Raw genomic sequence first — 20778 nt, 5'->3', positions numbered from 1 at the left:
ATAATTATGATCTACCTATAAAATTGAGTGCTCTGACAGTTTACCTGATGCTACTTATCTACTGGCACACAACGTTATTTTAACCTTAATCAAAATGCGTTAAATAGCACGTCATCGAATTTCGAGCTCTTGATCCCTTGAAAATCGAATAATAGTTAACCGGTTTCAATTTTCACACTGCCAAGAATCTGTTCAAAAAAATGGGACCTAGAGCATTTAGCAACGATCTTTGGTTCAATCCCAAGCCGGGTCGTATCAGAGAAGATTTCGTACTCGGTGCAAAATATTGTGCTTGATGCCTCTCTGCTTGAGCAATTCGGGTACAGAGAAAGGGGGCTTATTGGACTACCTTCGGCTAGAAAGCTGTCGAAGAAGAAGCCTGAATTAGTCTCTTAGTAAGTAAGTAGTAGTATTCATCTGGTGGCTGTCGGTGGAGCCGGGAGTGAGGGAGTCTATCTCCTTTGCTATTTGCCCTAGACCTTGAAGATGAATATCGAGGCGGGGCGTCAGACCTACTCCAGTAACCAGTAACCTACCGCTTTGATCAGATTACCCAATCGAGTTGGCGATGACTGGGGTCGAACCCACAATCCTTGGATTGTAAGGCAAATACTCTACCGACTGAGCTACCCGGCCACCAGTCTCTTAACTCTACCCTTTCCTTTGTAGAACAACCGTGACGGCGCGAAGAAGTTCGAGAAATTCAGCACGGAGAAAGATCGCTTATTGTTACAGTTGAATGATGATAGGGATAAAGAACTTAAGGTGAATGTTTTTTCTTATTTCAAATGCTGTGAGATTGATTAGCTCTCTGGGGATAGAAACTAGGGTTTATTTGCGGCATGACGAAGCCTACTTAATGTATATTATGATCTTTCCCTTGAGAACGGACCGAGACATATCGTGGAAAATCTAATTATAATAGCCGCATTTTTTTTTTCACCGTTCAACATGATGTATATTATGTCTTATTACTTATAAATATATTTTAAAAAGATTGGTCTAGAGGGTACTAAAATCAGTGCTATAACATATTGGAAATTTATGCTATTTTACCATTTTTCGAAAATTGAACTTCGAGCGAGAATGTCAATTTCGGGCCTTCAATTTGATTTCATCGAATATTTCGATCTGGGAGGGATTTATTGGTTTCAAGGCTATATTTCAAGCCCTAACGGACCATTTTTGAACTTTTGGATCCTCAGATCCTAAGGTTCTAAGTCTTAAGTCTAGCGTTAAAACTCAGAGTTAAAACTCCACCCTTCCAACCTAATTTAGAGCGCTTCCAAATTGTTCGTGGTTATAAAATTTCGTGGGGAATTTCCCTTTTGTGCCAAGTATTTTGGAACTGATTGTAGATGAATCTCGCAATATTTGTGCTTGTTTAGACGGTTTGATGGAAAAGAATTGACGGAATTGCGGAATTGGGTACCCCTGAATACCCTCCCGTATTTCCAATCGAGAATAATCGAATGCTTTTAAATGAGGCAAAAGTTTTCAGGGAGGTATAATTTTTTTTCTGTATCTGTTGACAGGATTTGAAAAGAAGGTTACGCTCCGAAGAAGAAAAAATCAACGAAAGAGAAAATCAAGTCAAAGAAGTGAAACGAAAGAGCTCTGAAATGAAGGTACTATTATGACCATAGTCCTTATAAAATTTACATGGCATGGACCAGGGGTTAGGTACCCCCTAAGAAAATAGGTACCCCCTGAATTTTAGGTACCCCCAAACAACAGACGTTAGTAGGTACCCCCTGTGATTGGTACCCCCTGTGACTTGAGTATATGTCAAGAAATGAAAAAGATTGTATATTTTTACAATTCAAAAGAATAATGATAGTTAGATAAAAGCAAGATAAAATATAGTTCCCAAGCCCCTAGACCTTACTGCATAAAAGTTAGATACCCTCAGAGATCATAGGTACCCTCTGAAATTGAAAATCGATAAAAGTCGATTTGCTCAGTTTTTGATCACGTTACCAAGTAGTCCTCTTGGAATTGGTTTAAGATTCAATCACGTGATTTAAAAGCGAGCAAAAACTGACTTCTCAACGTAAGCTCAATTAAGATACAATGGAAAGAAACAAAATGCTTCCAGACCGGGGTTTCTTATACGGACTATGTTTTGACGATATAATTGCGTCATTTATCAAAGGAGTAACGATTAATTCTCGTACCACCGACAAGTTTTTATTAAATAATCAAATTGATACTAGAATCTCTTAAAATTTTAGATTAAAAGGCGATTCGACCGTGATAATATTTTAACTGGATTTAAGTCTCTGAAAAAAAATACTGGTTTGTGAATAAAAGTCAGCCTTATTTATGATAAAAAATTTCGATGACCCAGTACGATTTTTTTAAACATGTTTATTTTCCTGATTTTTCGCCCAGATAGGAGATTTTATTCCTCGAGTCAGTAATTTTGATGTTTCTTCTTTCAACTTCAAATAATGACATCTCATATATATAATTCATAATGTATGTTTGTATGCTGGCCTTTCGTATACCTTTATAACTTTAATATTAAAACGCTATCAATGGTTATACCTCTTATTCTATTGAACCTACATAAACATCTTACATCCATTATTCAAGACTTATTTCATAATATTTCTACTAAATAATACATTTTTTCACACGATAACAAGGGGTATTGCAACAAAAAATGCATAATCTTGAATTTTATAGTTTTGATTTTTTTTGGTATTAAAATATTAATGAGCTTGCCGCCATACATGACTACAAGAAATTTCGTAAGCTTTCAGTAGCGGAATGAATAACAGCTGTTATTGTAATTGGCGGAGCCACTGCGGATACCAGTGGTGAACCACCCACCCCCACAAAAAAGATATTTGCAAAACCTCAAAAGTAAACGACTTTAATGGCTCCTTGACAGTACCGTGATGGGTCGGTACATTCGCTGGAGTTAGGTATTCGGTATTCGGGATTCGGGATTCGCATTCGGGATTCGAAAAAGCTCAATAAAAACTTAACGAAAAAAGATATTAACTTGAAATAAAAAACGGATGCAAGCACACATACTAAGGAATAAATCCCAATAAAAAAAATTCAGAATATGAGCTCAGTTGTCACGTGACTATGGGAAATTCCCCTATTCGGGATTCAAATCATGTCAGGGACCTTTCTTCAAAAGCTCGCCAGTCGTCAGTAAATGGTTGAATTGACTTCAAATAAAAAACGGATGCAAGTTCACATGTCAAGGAAGATATTCCAAAAAAATAAATTCAGAATATGAGCTTAGTTGTCACGTGACTACGGGAAATTCCCCTATTCGGGATTCAAATTATTTCAGGGACCTTTTTCAAAAGCTTACCAGTCATCAGGAAATGGTTGGATTGACTTCAAATAAAAAACGGATGCAAGTTCACATGTCAAGAAAAATATTCCAAAGAAAAAAATTCAGAATATGAGTTTAGTTGTCACGTGACTATGGGAAATTCCCCTATTTGGGAGTTATTTCAATTTAGAGACTATTTTTAAAAAGCTTACCAGTCATCAGAAAATGGTTGGATTGACCTCAAATAACAAACGGATGCAAGTTCACATGTCAAGAAAAACATTCCAACAAAGAAAATTCAGAATATGAGCTTAGTTGTCACGTGACTATGGGAAATTCCCCTTTTTGGGAGTTATTTCAGTTTAGGGACCTTTTTTGAAAAGCTCATAAAAACTCAAGTAAAAAAGGTATCGACCTCAAATAACAAACGGATGCAAGGTCACATATCTGGGAAAATATTCCAAAAAAAATTATTCAGAATATGAGCTTAGTTGTCACGTGACTATGGGAAATTCCCCTTTTCAAAAGTTCAATTATTTTAGGGACCTTTCTTAAAAATGATTTGATTGACTTCAAATAAAAAACGGATGCAAGTTCGCATGCTAAGGAACAAATTCCAAAAAAAATAATTCAGAATATGAGCTTAGCTGTCACGTGACTATGGGAAATTCCCCTTTTTGGGAGTTATTTCAGTTTAGGGACCTTTTTTGAAAAGCTCATAAAAACTCAAGGAAGAAAGGTATCGACTTCAAATAACAAGCGGATGCAAGTTCACATATCTGGGAAAATAATCAAAAAAAATTATTCAGAATATGAGCTTAGTTGTCACGTGACTATGGGAAATTCCACTTTTCAAGAGTTCAATTATTTTAGGGACCTTTCTTAAAAATGATTTGATTGACTTCAAATAACAAACGGATGCAAGTTCGCATGCTAAGCAACAAATTCCAAAAAAAATAATTCAGAATATGAGCTTAGCTGTCACGTGACTATGGGAAATTCCCCTTTTTGGGAGTTATTTCAGTTTATGGACCTTTTTTGAAAAGCTCATAAATACTCAAGGAAGAAAGGTATCGACTTCAAATAAAAAACGGATGCAAGCACACATACTAAGGAATAAATCCCAATAAAAAAAATTCAGAATATGAGCTCAGTTGTCACGTGACTATGGGAAATTCCCCTATTCGGGGTTCAAATCATGTCAGGGACCTTTCTTCAAAAGCTCGCCAGTCGTCAGTAAATGGTTGAATTGACTTCAAATAAAAAACGGATGCAAGTTCACATGTCAAGGAAAATATTCCAAAAAAATAAATTCAGAATATGAGCTCAGTTGTCACGTGACTATGGGAAATTCCCCTATTCGGGGTTCAAATCATGTCAGGGACCTTTCTTCAAAAGCTCGCCAGTCGTCAGTAAATGGTTGAATTGACTTCAAATAAAAAACGGATGCAAGTTCACATGTCAAGGAAAATATTCCAAAAAAAATAAATTCAGAATATGAGCTTAGTTGTCACGTGACTATGGGAAATTCCCCTATTTGGGAGTTATTTCAATTTAGAGACTATTTTTCAAAAGCTTACCAGTCATCAGGAAATGGTTGGATTGACTTCAAATAAAAAACGGATGCAAGTTCACATGTCAAGGAAAATATTCCAAAGAAAACAATTCAGAATATGAGTTTAGTTGTCACGTGACTATGGGAAATTCCCCTATTTGGGAGTTATTTCAATTTAGAGACTATTTTTATAAAGCTTACCAGTCATCAGGAAATGGTTGGATTGACCTCAAATAACAAACGGATGCAAGTTCACATGTCAAGAAAAACATTCCAACAAAGAAAATTCAGAATATGAGCTTAGTTGTCACGTGACTATGGGAAATTCCCCTTTTTGGGAGTTATTTCTGTTTAGGGACTTTTTTTGAAAAGCTCATAAAAACTCAAGTAAAAAAGGTATCGACTTCAAATAACAAACGGATGCAAGTTCACATATCTGGGAAAATATTCCAAAAAAAATTATTCAGAATATGAGCTTAGTTGTCACGTGACTATGGGAAATTCCCCTTTTTAGGAGTTATTTCAGTTTAGGGACCTTTTTTGAAAAGTTCATAAAAACTCAAGGAAGAAAGGTATCGACTTCAAATAACAAACGGATGCAAGTTCACATATCTGGGAAAATATTTCAAAAAAAATTATTCAGAATATGAGCTTAGTTGTCACGTGACTATGGGAAATTCCCCTTTTTAGGAGTTATTTCAGTTTAGGGACCTTTTTTGAAAAGTTCATAAAAACTCAAGGAAGAAAGGTATCGACTTCAAATAACAAACGGATGCAAGTTCACATATCTGGAAAAATATTCCAGAAAAAATAATTCAGAATATGAGCTTAGTTGTCACGTGACTATGGGAAATTCCCCTTTTTGGGAGTTATTTCGATGAAAAAAAGAAAAGAAAAACAAAAACAAAAAAAAATATATTAGGTCAGAGTACTGCCGATAAGATTTATAAAGAAATAGAGACCTTTAATGTAAATAACGAAGTCAGATTTCTGAAGGTCAAAGAAGTCAAAAAATCGAGATGTGAATGAAATAGTTTTTTAAATAACATTTTTTGATCTAGAGATTATTAAAGAGTGTTAAATTTGTATCTTTATTCGTTACTTTCTACTATTCGACATTCTATCACTCGATAAGCTCCCATTTTCGATGAAAGTTCGAGGTTCCTTGATGGTTTTCCGTTCTCTTATTCAAATTTTAGCATCTTGCTAAACTTTTGGTCAAATTTAAGCTCTGTTTTGGAAAAAAATCGCGTCAAACAGAGTTAACTTTTTCCACTGACTAATAGAGAAAGCATGACCATGGTTGTGTTTTTTTGTTCTTTTTTGTTCAATGTCATTATACTGTAATTGGCTTCACTCAATACACCCCTGTCTCAGTGCCCCGGTAGAACTTTTTTCCCTCAGTGGGGATGAAAATTTCTATCAAAATGCCAATGGGGATAGAAAATTTATTGTTTCCAGCTCGAAAATTCCAGTGGGGATGGTTTTGGAGTGCAATTTTTTACATTCAGTTTTCAATGGGGATAAAATCATAGAGCAATTTCGCAGTGGGGTTGAAATTGTAGGATATTTTTCCACCGGGGACGATTTTTTGGCCTATTACTCCACCGGGGTGGGGGTCCACTGGGTCTGTGACACAGGGGTGTCTCAATCCATCTCGATGAGCAATGTCGCAATTTTTTCTTGCTCGCTCCGCTCGCGTATTTCCTAAATGTTTCTAAAATGACCTGAATTTTAACTTCAATTTTTGGTATACGAATGCAACCAAAAAATGGGCGCCAGAATAAGCATACAAGGCGCCTTAAGCCAAAATTCTACTTTTGCCTGCCCATCCTTGATCTACCACGCTACTGTTTGGTAATCGTCATAGAGACTTTGGATGGTGACAAACCCAACCTTTATCGTCCACACATACCAAGCACCCATATTTAAGTACCCCCTCCGGGAGATAAGTACCTGAAAAATTGGGAAAAATTGACCGGTATCGGTATTTGAACGAAAAATTTATCGGTGTAAAAAGTGATCGGTATTTCGGTATTACGAAGGCCCGTACGCCCCCCACTTTTAGGAAGACGTGATGTTTTGCTTTCGCTATTCTTATTTCCTTCTATTTATTCAACTCTCCGATTGTAGTTGTTGATTGGCAGTTGTTATGTTTGATTGACAGGGAGTTTTTTCAGGTTCGGAGGGAGTTTTTCCGGTTCACAGTTGCTTAATTTTCAGTAATTATTAACAATAAGTTGTTATTACCAATAAGTTGTGAAATCATCCTTATTAAGAATTTAACTCACCACCAAGAATTTATTATGAATTATTTTTTACTTATGGTAAGTGATTAGTTGGTTAATTTAGTGGAGGGTCTTTGCGTGTATATGAAGAGAAGGAAGGGGCGTTGAAAAGGTAGCTTGGGCGTAGAGAAAAATGAGACAGAATAATAGTGGATGAAATAGATGATGATGTATGAGACACAAAAGGGGGTAAAATGATCTATGGGAAAATTTGAAAGATTTGACGTTCTGATGTTGAGACAACATTGTTTGGACGTTATAACAACGTTCATTACCTGTTGGGTTTATTACGGTTCACTCGAGACAATGCATTTCTTTTGTTATTTGGACCCATATATAGGAACATTAACAAGAGCATCTAAGGCTGAAAATGGTTGAAAAAATAAGAACATTCAGCCTCAATCAAAATTTAGGTGTTCTAATAAAAGAAACATGAATGTCCTTCAAAGAAAAATAAGAAAACGCTAATGAAGTCTATTCATGATCAATCCATGGTAATCTTTTAAAAAAGGTCTCTAAATTGAAATAACTCCCAAAAAGGGGAACTTCCCATAGTCACGTGACAACTAAACTCATGCTTTGAATAATTAATTTTGGAATACTTTCCTTGACATGTGAACTTGCATCCGTTTTTTATTTGAAGTCAATCCAACCATTTTCTGACGACTGGTAAGCTTTTTAAAAAAGGTCTAAAAATTGAAATAACTCCCAAATAGGGGAATTTCCCGTAGTCACGTGACAACTAAGCTCATATTCTGAATTTATTTTTTTGGAATATCTTCCTTGACATGTGAACTTGCATCCGTTTTTTATTTGAAGTAAATTCAACCATTTACTGACGACTGGCGAGCTTTTGAAGAAAGGTCCCTGACATGATTTGAATCCCGAATAAAGGAATTTCCCATAGTCACGTGACAACTGAGCTCATATTCTGAATCTTTTTTATTTGGATTTATTCCTTAGTATGTGTGCTTGCATCCGTTTTTTATTTAAAGTCGATACCTTTCTTCCTTGAGTATTTATGAGCTTTTCAAAAAAGGTCCATAACCTGAAATAACTCCCAAAAAGGGATATTTCCCATAGTCACGTGACAGCTAAGCTCATATTCTGAATTATTTTTTTTGGAATTTGTTCCTTAGCATGCGAACTTGCATCCGTTTGTTATTTGAAGTCAATCAAATCATTTTTAAGAAAGGTCCCTAAAATAATTGAACTTTTGAAAAGGGGAATTTCCCATAGTCACGTGACAACTAAGCTCATATTCTGAATAATTTTTTTTGGAATATTTTCCCAGATATGTGACCTTGCATCCGTTTGTTATTTGAGGTCGATACCTTTTTTACTTGAGTTTTATGAGCTTTTCAAAAAAGGTCCCTAAACTGAAATAACTCCCAAAAAGGGGAATTTCCCATAGTCACGTGACAACTAAGCTCATATTCTGAATTTTCTTTGTTGGAATGTTTTTCTTGACATGTGAACTTGCATCCGTTTGTTATTTGAGGTCAATCCAACCATTTTCTGATGACTGGTAAGCTTTTTAAAAATAGTCTCTAAATTGAAATAACTCCCAAATAGGGGAATTTCCCATAGTCACGTGACAACTAAACTCATATTCTGAATTGTTTTCTTTGGAATATTTTCCTTGACATGTGAACTTGCATCCGTTTTTTATTTGAAGTCAATCCAACCATTTCCTGATGACTGGTAAGCTTTTGAAAAAGGTCCCTGAAATAATTTGAATCCCGAATAGGGGAATTTCCCGTAGTCACGTGACAACTAAGCTCATATTCTGAATTTATTTTTTTGGAATATCTTCCTTGACATGTGAACTTGCATCCGTTTTTTATTTGAAGTCAATTCAACCATTTACTGACGACTGGCGAGCTTTTGAAGAAAGGTCCCTGACATGATTTGAATCCCGAATAGGGGAATTTCCCATAGTCACGTGACAACTGAGCTCATATTCTGAATTTTTTTTATTGGGATTTATTCCTTAGTATGTGTGCTTGCATCCGTTTTTTATTTCAAGTTAATATCTTTTTTCGTTAAGTTTTTATTGAGCTTTTTCGAATCCCGAATGCGAATCCCGAATCTCGAATACCGAATACCTAACTCCAGCGAATCTACCTGATGGGTCGACAAAAATTCGGGCAAATTGGAGCGGCAATTTCTCCTTTTGGTTGAAAACTGCCAATTCTAAGGTGCAAAAAAGTAAAAAGGGGCGCCGAAACTAGTAATAAGAGACGTCTTTTTTCGCTCTTTGTATTTCGGCCCCAAAGAAATCGGCTGCTGGGGGGCACTGCCCCCCCCCCCTGCCACCACGCTACTGCTCCTTGACCTCATTCACGACTCGCCCTATGACATTACATATCGGGAATTTTCTAAACTAACCAATCTAACTTTATCACCACTATACATTACCTTTTGTGAGCAAACTTATTGCTACACCCTCTGAGAACTTTGAGAATACTTTTACTGAAGGTGCACTTATTATTGAGCCGTGAATACTCTTACGTTATGACCAAAAATGAGAGAGGTTCCGCTTTGTTTTCTTCTGCAATGTCGACAACCCGGGATTACTATAGGCTGCTGGCATCCACTAGCGGATTCGTGATCTTTATAGATATACTACCTGTGGTTTTGTAGAGTCCTGCCAATCAGACTAGGGGTACTAGGGTTTCAATCTTACGGATATTTTGACTTTCGACCCTGCTAATCCTAAGCAAGTGTCGTGATTGCAGTGGCGAATGAATTATTTACAACGGCAAATCTTAAGTCTTTTCGTATATTGATCGGTTAAATTTTTTAGTCTTTACGGTTGTCTTCTTGGGACAATCAGATAATCCTGGTCCAGAGAAAAACTTCCAATTAATATTTTTTGAATATTTCCAAACTGCCGAGATATTATTTAAGATGTAAGTTTTATTTAAAAAAAAGAATACTAACATAAGTAACGTGTAAAAACCTTGAGTAAGGGCAAAATAGGTGCCTGTTATGTGCGAGCCATAAGGGTCCCTTTTTTAAACCCTCCAAAGTCTGTCAAAGGGCTATAAAAAACGATAAATTAGCAATAGAGTCTCAGAAAGAGTCCCAAAATTACGAAATAATAAGAATCGACTCCCTTAAAGGGTCATAGAACCTGATAGTTTTGAGCTAAAATTGGAAAAAAGGTATCCCAAAGGGTCTCACAAACGTCGAAATTTAGTCAAAGTCGAAACTTTGGCTCGGACATACCCGTCACCTTGCAAACCTAGTATCTGAAACTACAGATCTATAAAGCCCGAAGGACTAGATGTCGTGCTTTAAGCCATCCCCGGGGGGGGGCACTGACCTTGACGACCGACGGGGACGTGCCGCTGGAGTTTCAAAAGTCGATCCTGTCAGAAATGAAATTTGATGAAAAATAGACCCTGTCAGAAGAAAAATTCGATGAAAAACCTACCCTGTCAGATTCTACTGTGAAAAACCTATACCCTGTCAGATTCTACCCTGAAAAACCTACCCTGTCAGATTCTACCCTGAAAAACCTACCCTGTCAGATTCTATGTTAAAAACCTACTCTTTATACACGTTTTTCGCGTTTTTCGTAAAGTATAACGTGATATCAACATTTCCAGGCTAAAAAACTACAGCATTGACTAAACTTCAATACCTGGAAAACCGACCAAAAGAATCGACGACGAGAGTTATGCCTGAATTGATTTTTTCAGGCGAAAATCTGAATCGAAGTTGATTGGATACTACTCGAATTGAGACATTTTTTTAATAAATCCTCTCTAAATCGAAATCTATTGGAATTAATAGGGTATTTTCTTATTCCTAATGAACTAAGGAAATGTGGAAAATAGTCCATTTCAATATTTATTGTTCTAAGTTAGATATTTTAACTAAAATGTTTGACCTACCTTTTGGGGTTAGTTGACCTACAATTTGGGAGCCTTCATAACCCGACATAAAAAGTTTGTCAAATTATATAAAACTTTTTTGTTGTACTTTCATACACGCTTTTTTTTTTATAAGAATACACTTTATAAGAATGTCCATGATGAAAATGGTCAAAAAATTAAGAATATGGTAAGAATATCACCATCATAGAATTTAGCAACTGAACCTAAGAATGATGCCATTCTTAATGCATTTTAACCTGTAGATTGCCAATTTCGATCTTAACCTAAGAATACCGTAAGAATATTTTTGGATGATTTTCGCCAAAAAGTTAAGAATATCCACGATGAAATGAAAAAACACCATTCTTATAAAAAAAAAAGCGTGTAACATGAAAGTATTACCTGAGAGATGATCAATGTTGGCATTTTAAGCTTTTACGACGTGTCCCAGACCAGCTGGGACCCCAGCCCAATCAGAAAGTTTGCCTAAGTTTTGAACAATAGAATTTCTATCCCCATTGGGAATTTAGTAGAAATTTTTTGACCCGATGTGGGAAAAGTTCCACCGGGGCTGTGAGACAGGGGTGTTGTTACATTATTCACATATTTTAACACAGAAGTGTCAACCTATAAAATAAAAACAACTTTCTTGTCTCTTCTTTTCGTCCTTTCTTTTACTTTTCATCATTTGTAGCACGATAATTAATATCTTTGTTAATTTTTTGTCAGAGTATATTTCTAAAGTATGAATTTCACTTAGGGAACAAAACTTTCCGATGAATACTGAAATTTCGCTCTCAGCAACCGAATCTTTTCACCTACATTCTGGGGGTTAAAAAGCGAAAAAATCCAATTTTCAGAATACCAAAAGCTCTTTAGAATATTGTTTTGGCATAAAATATTTCTAAAATTTCCTGTTATAATTTATTCAATCGAAAAAATATCAACATTTTACTATTAAATAATTTTCCAGCACTATTATGAAATTTGGTCAGCATGAAAGGAAGTTCTTTATTGTCACTAAAAAGTGGTATTCTATTTGCCAGACTTAATTTTTCTTTACTGTTTCCCCTCACTTTTTACCATAAAAAAATTAGCCCAAAACCCTTGGGGGATAGGCATTTTTAAAGGTTGGGGGGGATGTCAAAAAGGGGGGATCATTTAAGAAGGGGGGGGGGTCAGACCCCTTTCCACACTATGAAGCCATAAAACCAAACCTACATTCTGGGGGTTATAACGAAAATCGGAGTCAACTTCAAAGACCAAAAAAATTTGCCTATCTATCAAAAGTAATTAAACTAACCCCTGGGAAAGGATTTTGGGAGTTCAATATTTTTTAAATGCAAATCTACATCTCTCAGGTCTGATTCAAATTTCACCTACATTCTCGGGGTCAGGTGCTGTAATGTTTTGATTATTTTTATAATCGGCCAACTTGTTTCATTGTTTTCAACTAGTCGGAACTAACTATCATCTGTTTTCAAGTGGTAAGTGGAATGTTATAGCAGGAATCGGAATCTTACTTGATCCTACGGTAAGGGTCTCAAAATCAGAACTGATGAAGTCTAGGTTTGAAAGGACTATTTTGCAAGTATAAGCTTTAAAATGACGCTTTTACAAAGAGGACGAGAGCAAATGCTTGCTTTGTTTGATTCAGTTTGATTACCTATGGTGTGTGGGAGATGCGCAAGACTCAGAAGGTTTCGATTTCGAACTCGAAAAGAATACAATTTTCAAAAATAATTTCCGGAAACAATGTTGTTAGTACCACTATTCAGCTGAACATTTATTCTAAATAGTTCAATAGAGATATCTTTGAAATTAGCCTCGATCCCTTTAAGAGGGCACAATGGCGGGCGTGTGGTGCGAGACAACAGCAGCAAAGCGCCTGTGTTGGCCGTGTGATAAGTATTTGCAAAAAGCTGTTTGCCCCTCGCAGGGGTCTGCTCACCGCCGTGTCAAAACGATTTGCGAAAGAACTCTACATGCAAAAACGGCAAAAATAGACCCTGTCAGACACACATCATGAAATTGCGCCCCTGTCAGATCAGGATTTTGCAATTTTAGATACCCTGTCAGTAATTCTGCAACACTGAAAAAGGTACCCTGACCAGCGGCACGTCCCCGTACCTATTTTTGCCTAAGTGCCCCCCCCGGGAAGCAATCGCAGGCAAAAAAATGAAATATCGGAAAAAATATTGTTGCTATTGTTTTCGAAAACCCGCGAAGCTTCTGATTGGTCAAGCGCTGGAATTCTATTGTAATGTCACGTGACCTAGGTAGGATTTCCTACCTATATCCATGGCACACTTTTCAGCAAAAGTATGGCATCTAGGCCTTCGGGCTTTATAAACCTAGTATCTGAAACCTTCTGATTATCTATTTAAGTTGTTAAATATTTGTATTTTTTATTTACACACAGAAATCGTACGAGACAAAGCTCAAGAAACGTGAGAAAGAGTACAAACAACAGAAATATTTGTTGGAGAAAATCTTGGAATTGGTCAACGAAAAATCACCTTCTTTGTTACGACAACTTCAAGATGAAATCGACTTTGATCAAAACAATAGCTCATCTGGTAGATCGTAAGTTGTATAAATTCTTTTTCCCAATCCTCCTTTTTTCTCATTCTCTCTCCTTCTATTCAGTAAAGACAGTTAGTAGGTTTTGTCCATTTAATATCCTTGACTTTTACCGTCTATCTCGAATCTAGTGTAACGCCCGTAATTTAATTTAGACGAATTCTCGTTTTCAAATTAATGCCCGTTTCTGCTTTTTCTACGGCGCTATCGATCAAGTACTAGGAGTCTCGAATGGATTAGTTTTTCCCTGAAGGTTTAAAAAACCTAGTCAAAAACTTATCAATATATATCTTACACCTTCTCTTGGGAGTCTCTAAAACTTAAACTTTAAACACGAATGGGAAACAAAGATTTGTTCAAGCTCTGGGATATTGTTGGAGACTTTTCTGGATGTATTTTAATTGGTATAGAAATTGGCTTTATCTTTTTGACTTGACTTTAACAACGTAGGTCTATTGACTTACTAATTGAGCCTCTTTTGATGAATTCTGCCTATCTTTTGCTTTGCGCTCCGAGGTACGGAATGAAAATCTTGTATGGGGCCGTCCACATAGTACGTACGCACTAAGGGGGGAGGGGAGTCTTCTCAAAAGCGTATGCTTGCGTACATGGGGAGGGGAGGGGTCAAAGAAAAATGTACGTACGCAGAGAAAAAATTTCGTAGCCTATTTTTGCTTGCTTTTGTAAATTTTTACGCTTCTTATACGCACCAAGGAAAAGAAAAAGTTTCTTAATAAACATTGAGTTTCATATATGAAATAAAGGTCTGAACTAAACGATTTGAATTCGAAATTTTCTTCAACCAAGGGGGGGGGGGTGTCGATGGAAAGTATGTACTTAGCAGGGGGTATAGCCATTTGCGAACGCTTGCGTACAGGGTGGGAGGGGGTATCCGATTTTCGACATTTTAGTGCGTACGTACTATGTGGACGGCCCCTATTTCATTTATCTTGTAAATTTTTTTACTATCCGTTTGGAAATTTTTCGATATTTGGATAAATACTTTTCATGGATGAAGGTTTCCATAGATGTAGTGAATCAGTTAAACAATATCTGTCTACAAATGGCCGGATAGCTAAGTTAGTAGAGCTTCGCCATACAGTTCAAGGGTTGTGGGTTCGATCCCCGGTCACCGCAAATGGTGGAAAGCCTTGATTGGGTAATCTGATCTAAGCGGTAAGTTACTGAGAGTTGAGAGGTCTAGCGAAAATGGATAAGGGGATAGGGGACTGTCGACCGCCATTAGATGAATGAACTTACTTTCTCTACAACTGTCTCGATATCACGAAAGGTGATTCATTAAAATTTGATCGGGGCAAAGGTTTAGGTTCAGTGGGTTCTTCGGTAACCTTCGTTATTTAATCGCGTTGTTTTCATAAAAATGTCTAAAGAAATCAAATATTTCTATAAATTTGGTAGATTTGGTTCTCGGAGCGAACCATGGAAGTCGGCCAAAATATAGAATATTTGTGATTTCCCCCTAGACGATGCTATCGTCCGTTTACAGTCATCACGGTGGTTTACGGGAAAGAAATTGTGGCGGTAAAGTTTAGAACAAACTGTAAACACCCCCTCCACTGCTTTCTCTGCCCAAGGCTAACCACCGTTTTCAAATTTATCCCGCCTCCTGAACTATTCCCTTTTTGGTGATCTTGGGTAGACAATAGGATCGTCTATTTGCTTAAAATAAGAAACACCCTCATGAGTCTGTGACTTCAGACTTGGCAAAAATCATCAGTGTCGAAAGTTCAAGGTCCGTTTTGTCATTTAAATGAGTTGATTAAGGGCATAAGCTTGACTTGAGCTAAGAATTTTCTTTAATCCCCTTAAGAATGACTGTGGAATGCAAAATATTTCATACATGTCTGACAAAAGTCTCAAGACTAGTAACTAGTAAAATATGATGAAAAAAGGTTGACCTTTTACACAAATGTCAATGTGCTTGTATATTTTGTTTTGAGAATTGTTTAAATTTTTTTTTGGATTAATTAAGTATTTTTAAATTCATAACTTATTCTTTCTAGTTGGAATCTCTCTGTGATTCGAACTAAATCATTGGTCCATTGGTCCCCGTAACTGGAAGATTATATAAAATACTCCCTATATATAATTCGAATCTTTCTCTAAAATTTGAAGAAGATTTTCTGTCCCTTGAAAATGGAATTAGAGAGAGAGTCAACTGTATTAGGAAAAAAAATGTCGAGACTTCATCATAAAATAACCGAAGAATCGTTTTGATAACAGTCTCCCATCAAATAATATTATGGAGAAAAATTGATCGATTTACCCGATAAAGCAGCTGAAATAGCTGTTGTTGTTTCATTATAAATGCAGTGGGGTCTCCATAACTCGAGCATGAAAGGGGAACACAAATGTTGTTCGAGTTAAAGAAGTTTCGAGTTATGCAGTATGGTTGACTGAAAGGACTAGAAAACTTCTTCGAGTTATAAAGGTTTGAGTCGAAGAGCTTCCACTGTTATAGTGTTTAGAAAAAACTTGTTTTAAAAAGATTGTCACGTTTCATATAAGACACATATTTCATATTAGGACAGTGTCTGCCTATTGTTATATTATGCTGATATAAGCAAAAAAAAACTGACCAATCTTGCTCCACATCCTTGTCAATTCAATGTGAAATGGCTTGTAAATTAAAATTGATGAGTAAGCAAACGATATCACTCTTATCTAAAAACAAAACGTTTAAAAAGGGGATTTGTCAGTTTGACTTTTTCAGTAGCAGCATGGAGATTGCCCTCTATTTTTTATCATAATATAAAATCCAAAGCATAAAAGGTAGAAGAGAAACATAATCTAAAGTTACGTTAAGACTCCGTAATCTTACCTTCTTGGTTAGTGATGTAACTTTAAGAATTCTTTACTACCTCTTCATGTGAAATTCAGTGTGTAGGCTCTTTATGATATGGTTTCGACCTTTATCAAAATGTAGTATGCTCTTGATTTTGATTTCCACTTGGCAATCAATTAATAATGAGTTTTTAAAAAAATAACAGTCTCTTTAACTTGAACCTCTATAACTCGAATGTCTCCTTGACTCGAACAAGTTTAATCCCCTTCAGCAAACAATACCTTATAAACCTTACTTCATAACTCGAAGTTTCCTTAACTCGAATAATATTCGTGTTCCCTGTACGCGTGTTTGAGTTTTCTGTATATCGACTAAGGTTTTTCGTAAATTTTGGCATTCGCCGTTTTCTGTATAATTTCTGTTTGGCGAATATGCAGGAATATGCAAAACTACCTTTTATTTTTTTTAAATATTTTCCGCTAATTGTAGAAAGGATTTTAGTCTAGCCATTCATTGCTGTATTACACATGGGCCCCAGCGAGCCATTTTGAGTGGGGGTCCAATATTTCGCACTAAATATGTCGCCCACCATGGTTGAGAGCGATGAAGAAAATTTTCCCTTTTTACACCCTCAAACATTGTTTAATTGGGGGAGAAAAACATTTTTTATGATTTGATTCAATCTTTAAAGTTGTTCTAAAGTATGGTCTGCAAAATAGTGAGGGGCCATGCCCCAGCATCCCCCCCCCCGTTGATGGGAACCATTTTACACGGATTATCAATCTGTTCCATTCTAGCGACAAGACAATCCACAAGTTTTGTTGTATGTTAATCTTAACCTATTCTCTGCTCACATGAGTCATCAACCTCACAACTTAATTCAATCTCACATTTATTAAAGGTTCTCTTTTTTAGAAAAAAAAACACTAATTGGACACGTAATAAGTTAAATATTTTTCTATCCCTTTTTACTTACACTATACGTACGTGGTTGATCAACTCGTCAATCAATCAACGATTTTCTCCTTCTTAACATTTTTCCTACGCTTTACGCCTCCTATCGAGCTTAGGCCTCCGCCACCAATAATTTTCTCATATTCCGATGGCGTGTGGGCGGCCACCAATCAATCAACGATTTTCCTCCTTCTTTAACATTTTTCCTACACTTACTCTTCCTATCTCACATTTCGATGGCGTGTGGGCGGCCACCAACGCCACCAAACCCTTTATTTTTGACATTTGAAGCCTCTCTGTACTAATGAAATTGTTCTTAGAGAAGCGCTTGTACAATTCGTTCATTTTTATAAACAAAATTTGCTGTATTGTAGTTTTCTGAAACGTTGATTTTCTTAAATGTACAGTTGACTTACTCTAATTCGATTTTTAAGGGGCTAAAAATTTCCTTCGAATTAGAGAGAGATTCGATATACGGAGAATATTTTAAGATGACTTTCCAGCTGAGAGGGACCAGTGTTTTTGTTCGATTAAAAGAGGTTCGAATTAGAGAGAGTTGGCTGTACAACTCTTTGCGCTGATTGAATATACATGAGAATAAACCATATGCCACATGATTAAATAAATTGAATAATTACAGGATTAATTACGCGTTGATTAACTGCGGTCATGTCCCTTTAATTCTCCCGCAACGGCTTTTGTTAGTATTATAAGATTTCCAATATATATCAAACGGAATATTCCGCTATTTTCCGCTGATTGATTGATTGATTCTTCAAACTTTTTTTTGGAGAAAGGAGGCAAAAGAAAAATGGAAATCTAACGGGGTCGGACAGTGCAGGAGGAACTATTCTAAGGTCCCAAATAAACGTCTCCTACCGCTTATTGATTTTCGGACAACCTTTTCCCCTCCGTTTATTTATTTTTGAATATATTTTCAGCTATCACAAGCTGGATTGCTGTAAATAGCCGGGGTTTAGCTTATAATTACCTTATTTTGGAGTTTTCAGAGGTACAATTTCGGACCCCCCCTTTATTCGGACCACCCCCTCCCCTCGTTTATTAGATTTTGAAAAAAATTCAATCTAGACTCTACCCCTATTCGGGACTTAAGAGTATGGGTTCTATGTAGAGTCATGATCTGGGAGAGTGAAACAGAAATATTTTGTTTTTTTCTTCCAATCAGAAAATTTCAAAAAAAGTTTCGAAATCCTTGTAATGTTATTTTCATAATAAAGAGAGAAATTCCGAAAAGAATACACGAGATCACGTGAAAAAAAAAGTCATAATAAGTTAATTTCCGTTTCGTTAATTACCGACCCATTGAAAATCCCGCGCTTTCATTACGTCTGGTCTGTCAAATACACGCATGTTTGCAAACTCCATCCAATTACCGTTGTATATTTCACAGACCAAGATTGACTTTAATAATGTGTGCACATTGTATTATGCTAATTAGATTTCAACTAATTACTATAACTACAACTTAGTTTGTCTATTATAACAATATAATTACAATTTCATTTTCATAACAATAGCTTTTTTTACGACCTTCGACTTAACTCTTAAGGCGTGTCATTGTTTTATTTGTAAGAAACAGAATAGAATAAGCCGATCGCCACCCTTGAAATTACACGTTTTTTATAAGAACATCCAAAAAGCCTTTGGGTTATCTTAACTTTTTGAGTTTTATACCTAACTTCTTGTTGAGTTGAACTCTCATTCATCAGAAGAGTGCTTGACCAATCGGAATCGGAAGCATATATATACTATTGTCGAATGAAGTTAATGAGTTTTATTTCAAAACTAATAGTTTCACGCCGTGGAGACGATCATCAGTTGAAAATAAAATTAAAAAAAAACTTAAAAAAAAAAAAAAAAAAAAAAAACTAAAGTTCGTTTTGAATGTTTACGAAGAACAATGTACTGGCTTCTTTTGACAACAATTGACGTCAGTCTTTCGAATCGTGTTGTTTTAGCGTGAACTTGTTCACGTGGCGGCATTTCGAAATCAGTTCGTTTTATACCTATAAATGTTCTTAGAATGTTTTTATTTTGCCATTTTTTGAGTATTTCTGTGCAATTTCCTAAGAAATTACGCATTACGGATGTTTTGGAGTTTTTAAGAGTATTATTCTTAACAATCGTGGCTTTACGTCTGTAATTACAGGCACGACGCACCGGGTACGGCGGTCGTCGTGCCAGATTTTCACAAGAAATTCCGAAATTGTCCTCTTCGCCTGTAAAATTGCTTAGATTTCCTCATTCGCCGTACCAGATTTAAAAAGCTTCGCCGTGCTTGAAATAACACATGGCTAACAATGTAAGATATGCAAGGGAATTTGCTAAATCTTCTTTAGATTTATACAGCCGGTTTATACTTCTTATTCTGTCAAGAGAAAATTCTGTCTAGATATAATAGGTCAGTGCTCCCGGCTTGAGAGCTGAAGTGAGGGGGCCAAATATTGGAGTTGATTGACGTTGCCCACCATGGTTGGTTAACGGAGAAAATATTTTTAATTTTGAATTTTGAGGAGTTGAAAGTGCTATTTTTAGGACCCATTTCGATTCAATTTGAAAAGAATTAATGGAAAAATAACTGAGAGTTTTCAAAATGGTATTTCTCGGCAAAAAAGTAAGGAAGAAGGTTATGTAGGCGGCTGTATATTATTATGTTGACGATGTTATCGTCCGTTACAGTGATAGTAAAGGCGGGACAATATGGTGGTACGGCGTTATGGTAGCAAGAGACTGGCAAACTCTACTGTGTTGAGATCTCAGTTTCAGGTTTTTTAACACTAAACACCCTTTACAGGTTTTCTTATGAAAAAATCTAACGTCCTCAAGCCTCTTATCTCTTTATATCCAATATTCCTTCATATACATGCTAATCCTTCACAGACAATAACTTGTTAAGCTTAAATGCTATAAGTAGCTACAATACTAATTCATTTTTGTATAAAGATTTTATAGTTTTATACAAATTGTATTTGGTTCACGAAGCTGTCATTTTCCTAGTTTCAAAACAGGATACTCAAGATATCTTTCTAATCCTACCTGACACACAACCCCGGGGGGTACTACGTTACTTCAACGCTCATCTAACGTTATTTGGACGTTGTGAACATTAAATTGACGTTGAAACAACGTTGTGTACCAGTCGGTCTGATTATTGCGAGAATTTTGTAGAAAAATATTCATTTAGCTGGCTTAGCTCCTCATTTACAAAGGTTTATAAATCAGGGTAAATGTGTAATATTTATATTAGCGATGTCACATCCAGGGTTTGACGACCTGAAAGGTCATTGCATTCTGCAAAGATACAAAAATTTTGCGTTCTTTGACCCTTCGGGACAAGCTGGAGTTTTTACAAGCTCTTATTTGATTTGGTTGGTCGTTAAGAT

The 20778-nt window shown here is 36.1% G+C and overlaps 1 protein-coding gene across 1 annotated transcript in view; it reads left to right on the top strand.

The window, feature by feature from the left end:
- Window positions 1-20778, top strand: part of LOC136817683 (putative leucine-rich repeat-containing protein DDB_G0290503) — an 82303-nt gene that overhangs the window by 47195 nt on the left and 14330 nt on the right. The window contains exons 29-31 of the mRNA XM_067074001.1: window positions 670-765; window positions 1536-1628; window positions 13454-13617. Coding sequence (XP_066930102.1) covers window positions 670-765; window positions 1536-1628; window positions 13454-13617 — 353 coding nt within the window. The remainder of the gene's footprint in view (window positions 1-669; window positions 766-1535; window positions 1629-13453; window positions 13618-20778) is intronic.

This window comes from Clytia hemisphaerica, unplaced genomic scaffold (genome assembly GCF_902728285.1).
Source record: "Clytia hemisphaerica strain Z4C2 unplaced genomic scaffold, Clytia hemisphaerica genome assembly, whole genome shotgun sequence".
NCBI classification, from domain to species: Eukaryota; Metazoa; Cnidaria; class Hydrozoa; order Leptothecata; family Clytiidae; genus Clytia; species Clytia hemisphaerica.
The sequence above is the reverse complement of the archived record's forward strand: the minus strand, read 5'-3'. Positions and strand labels throughout refer to the sequence as shown.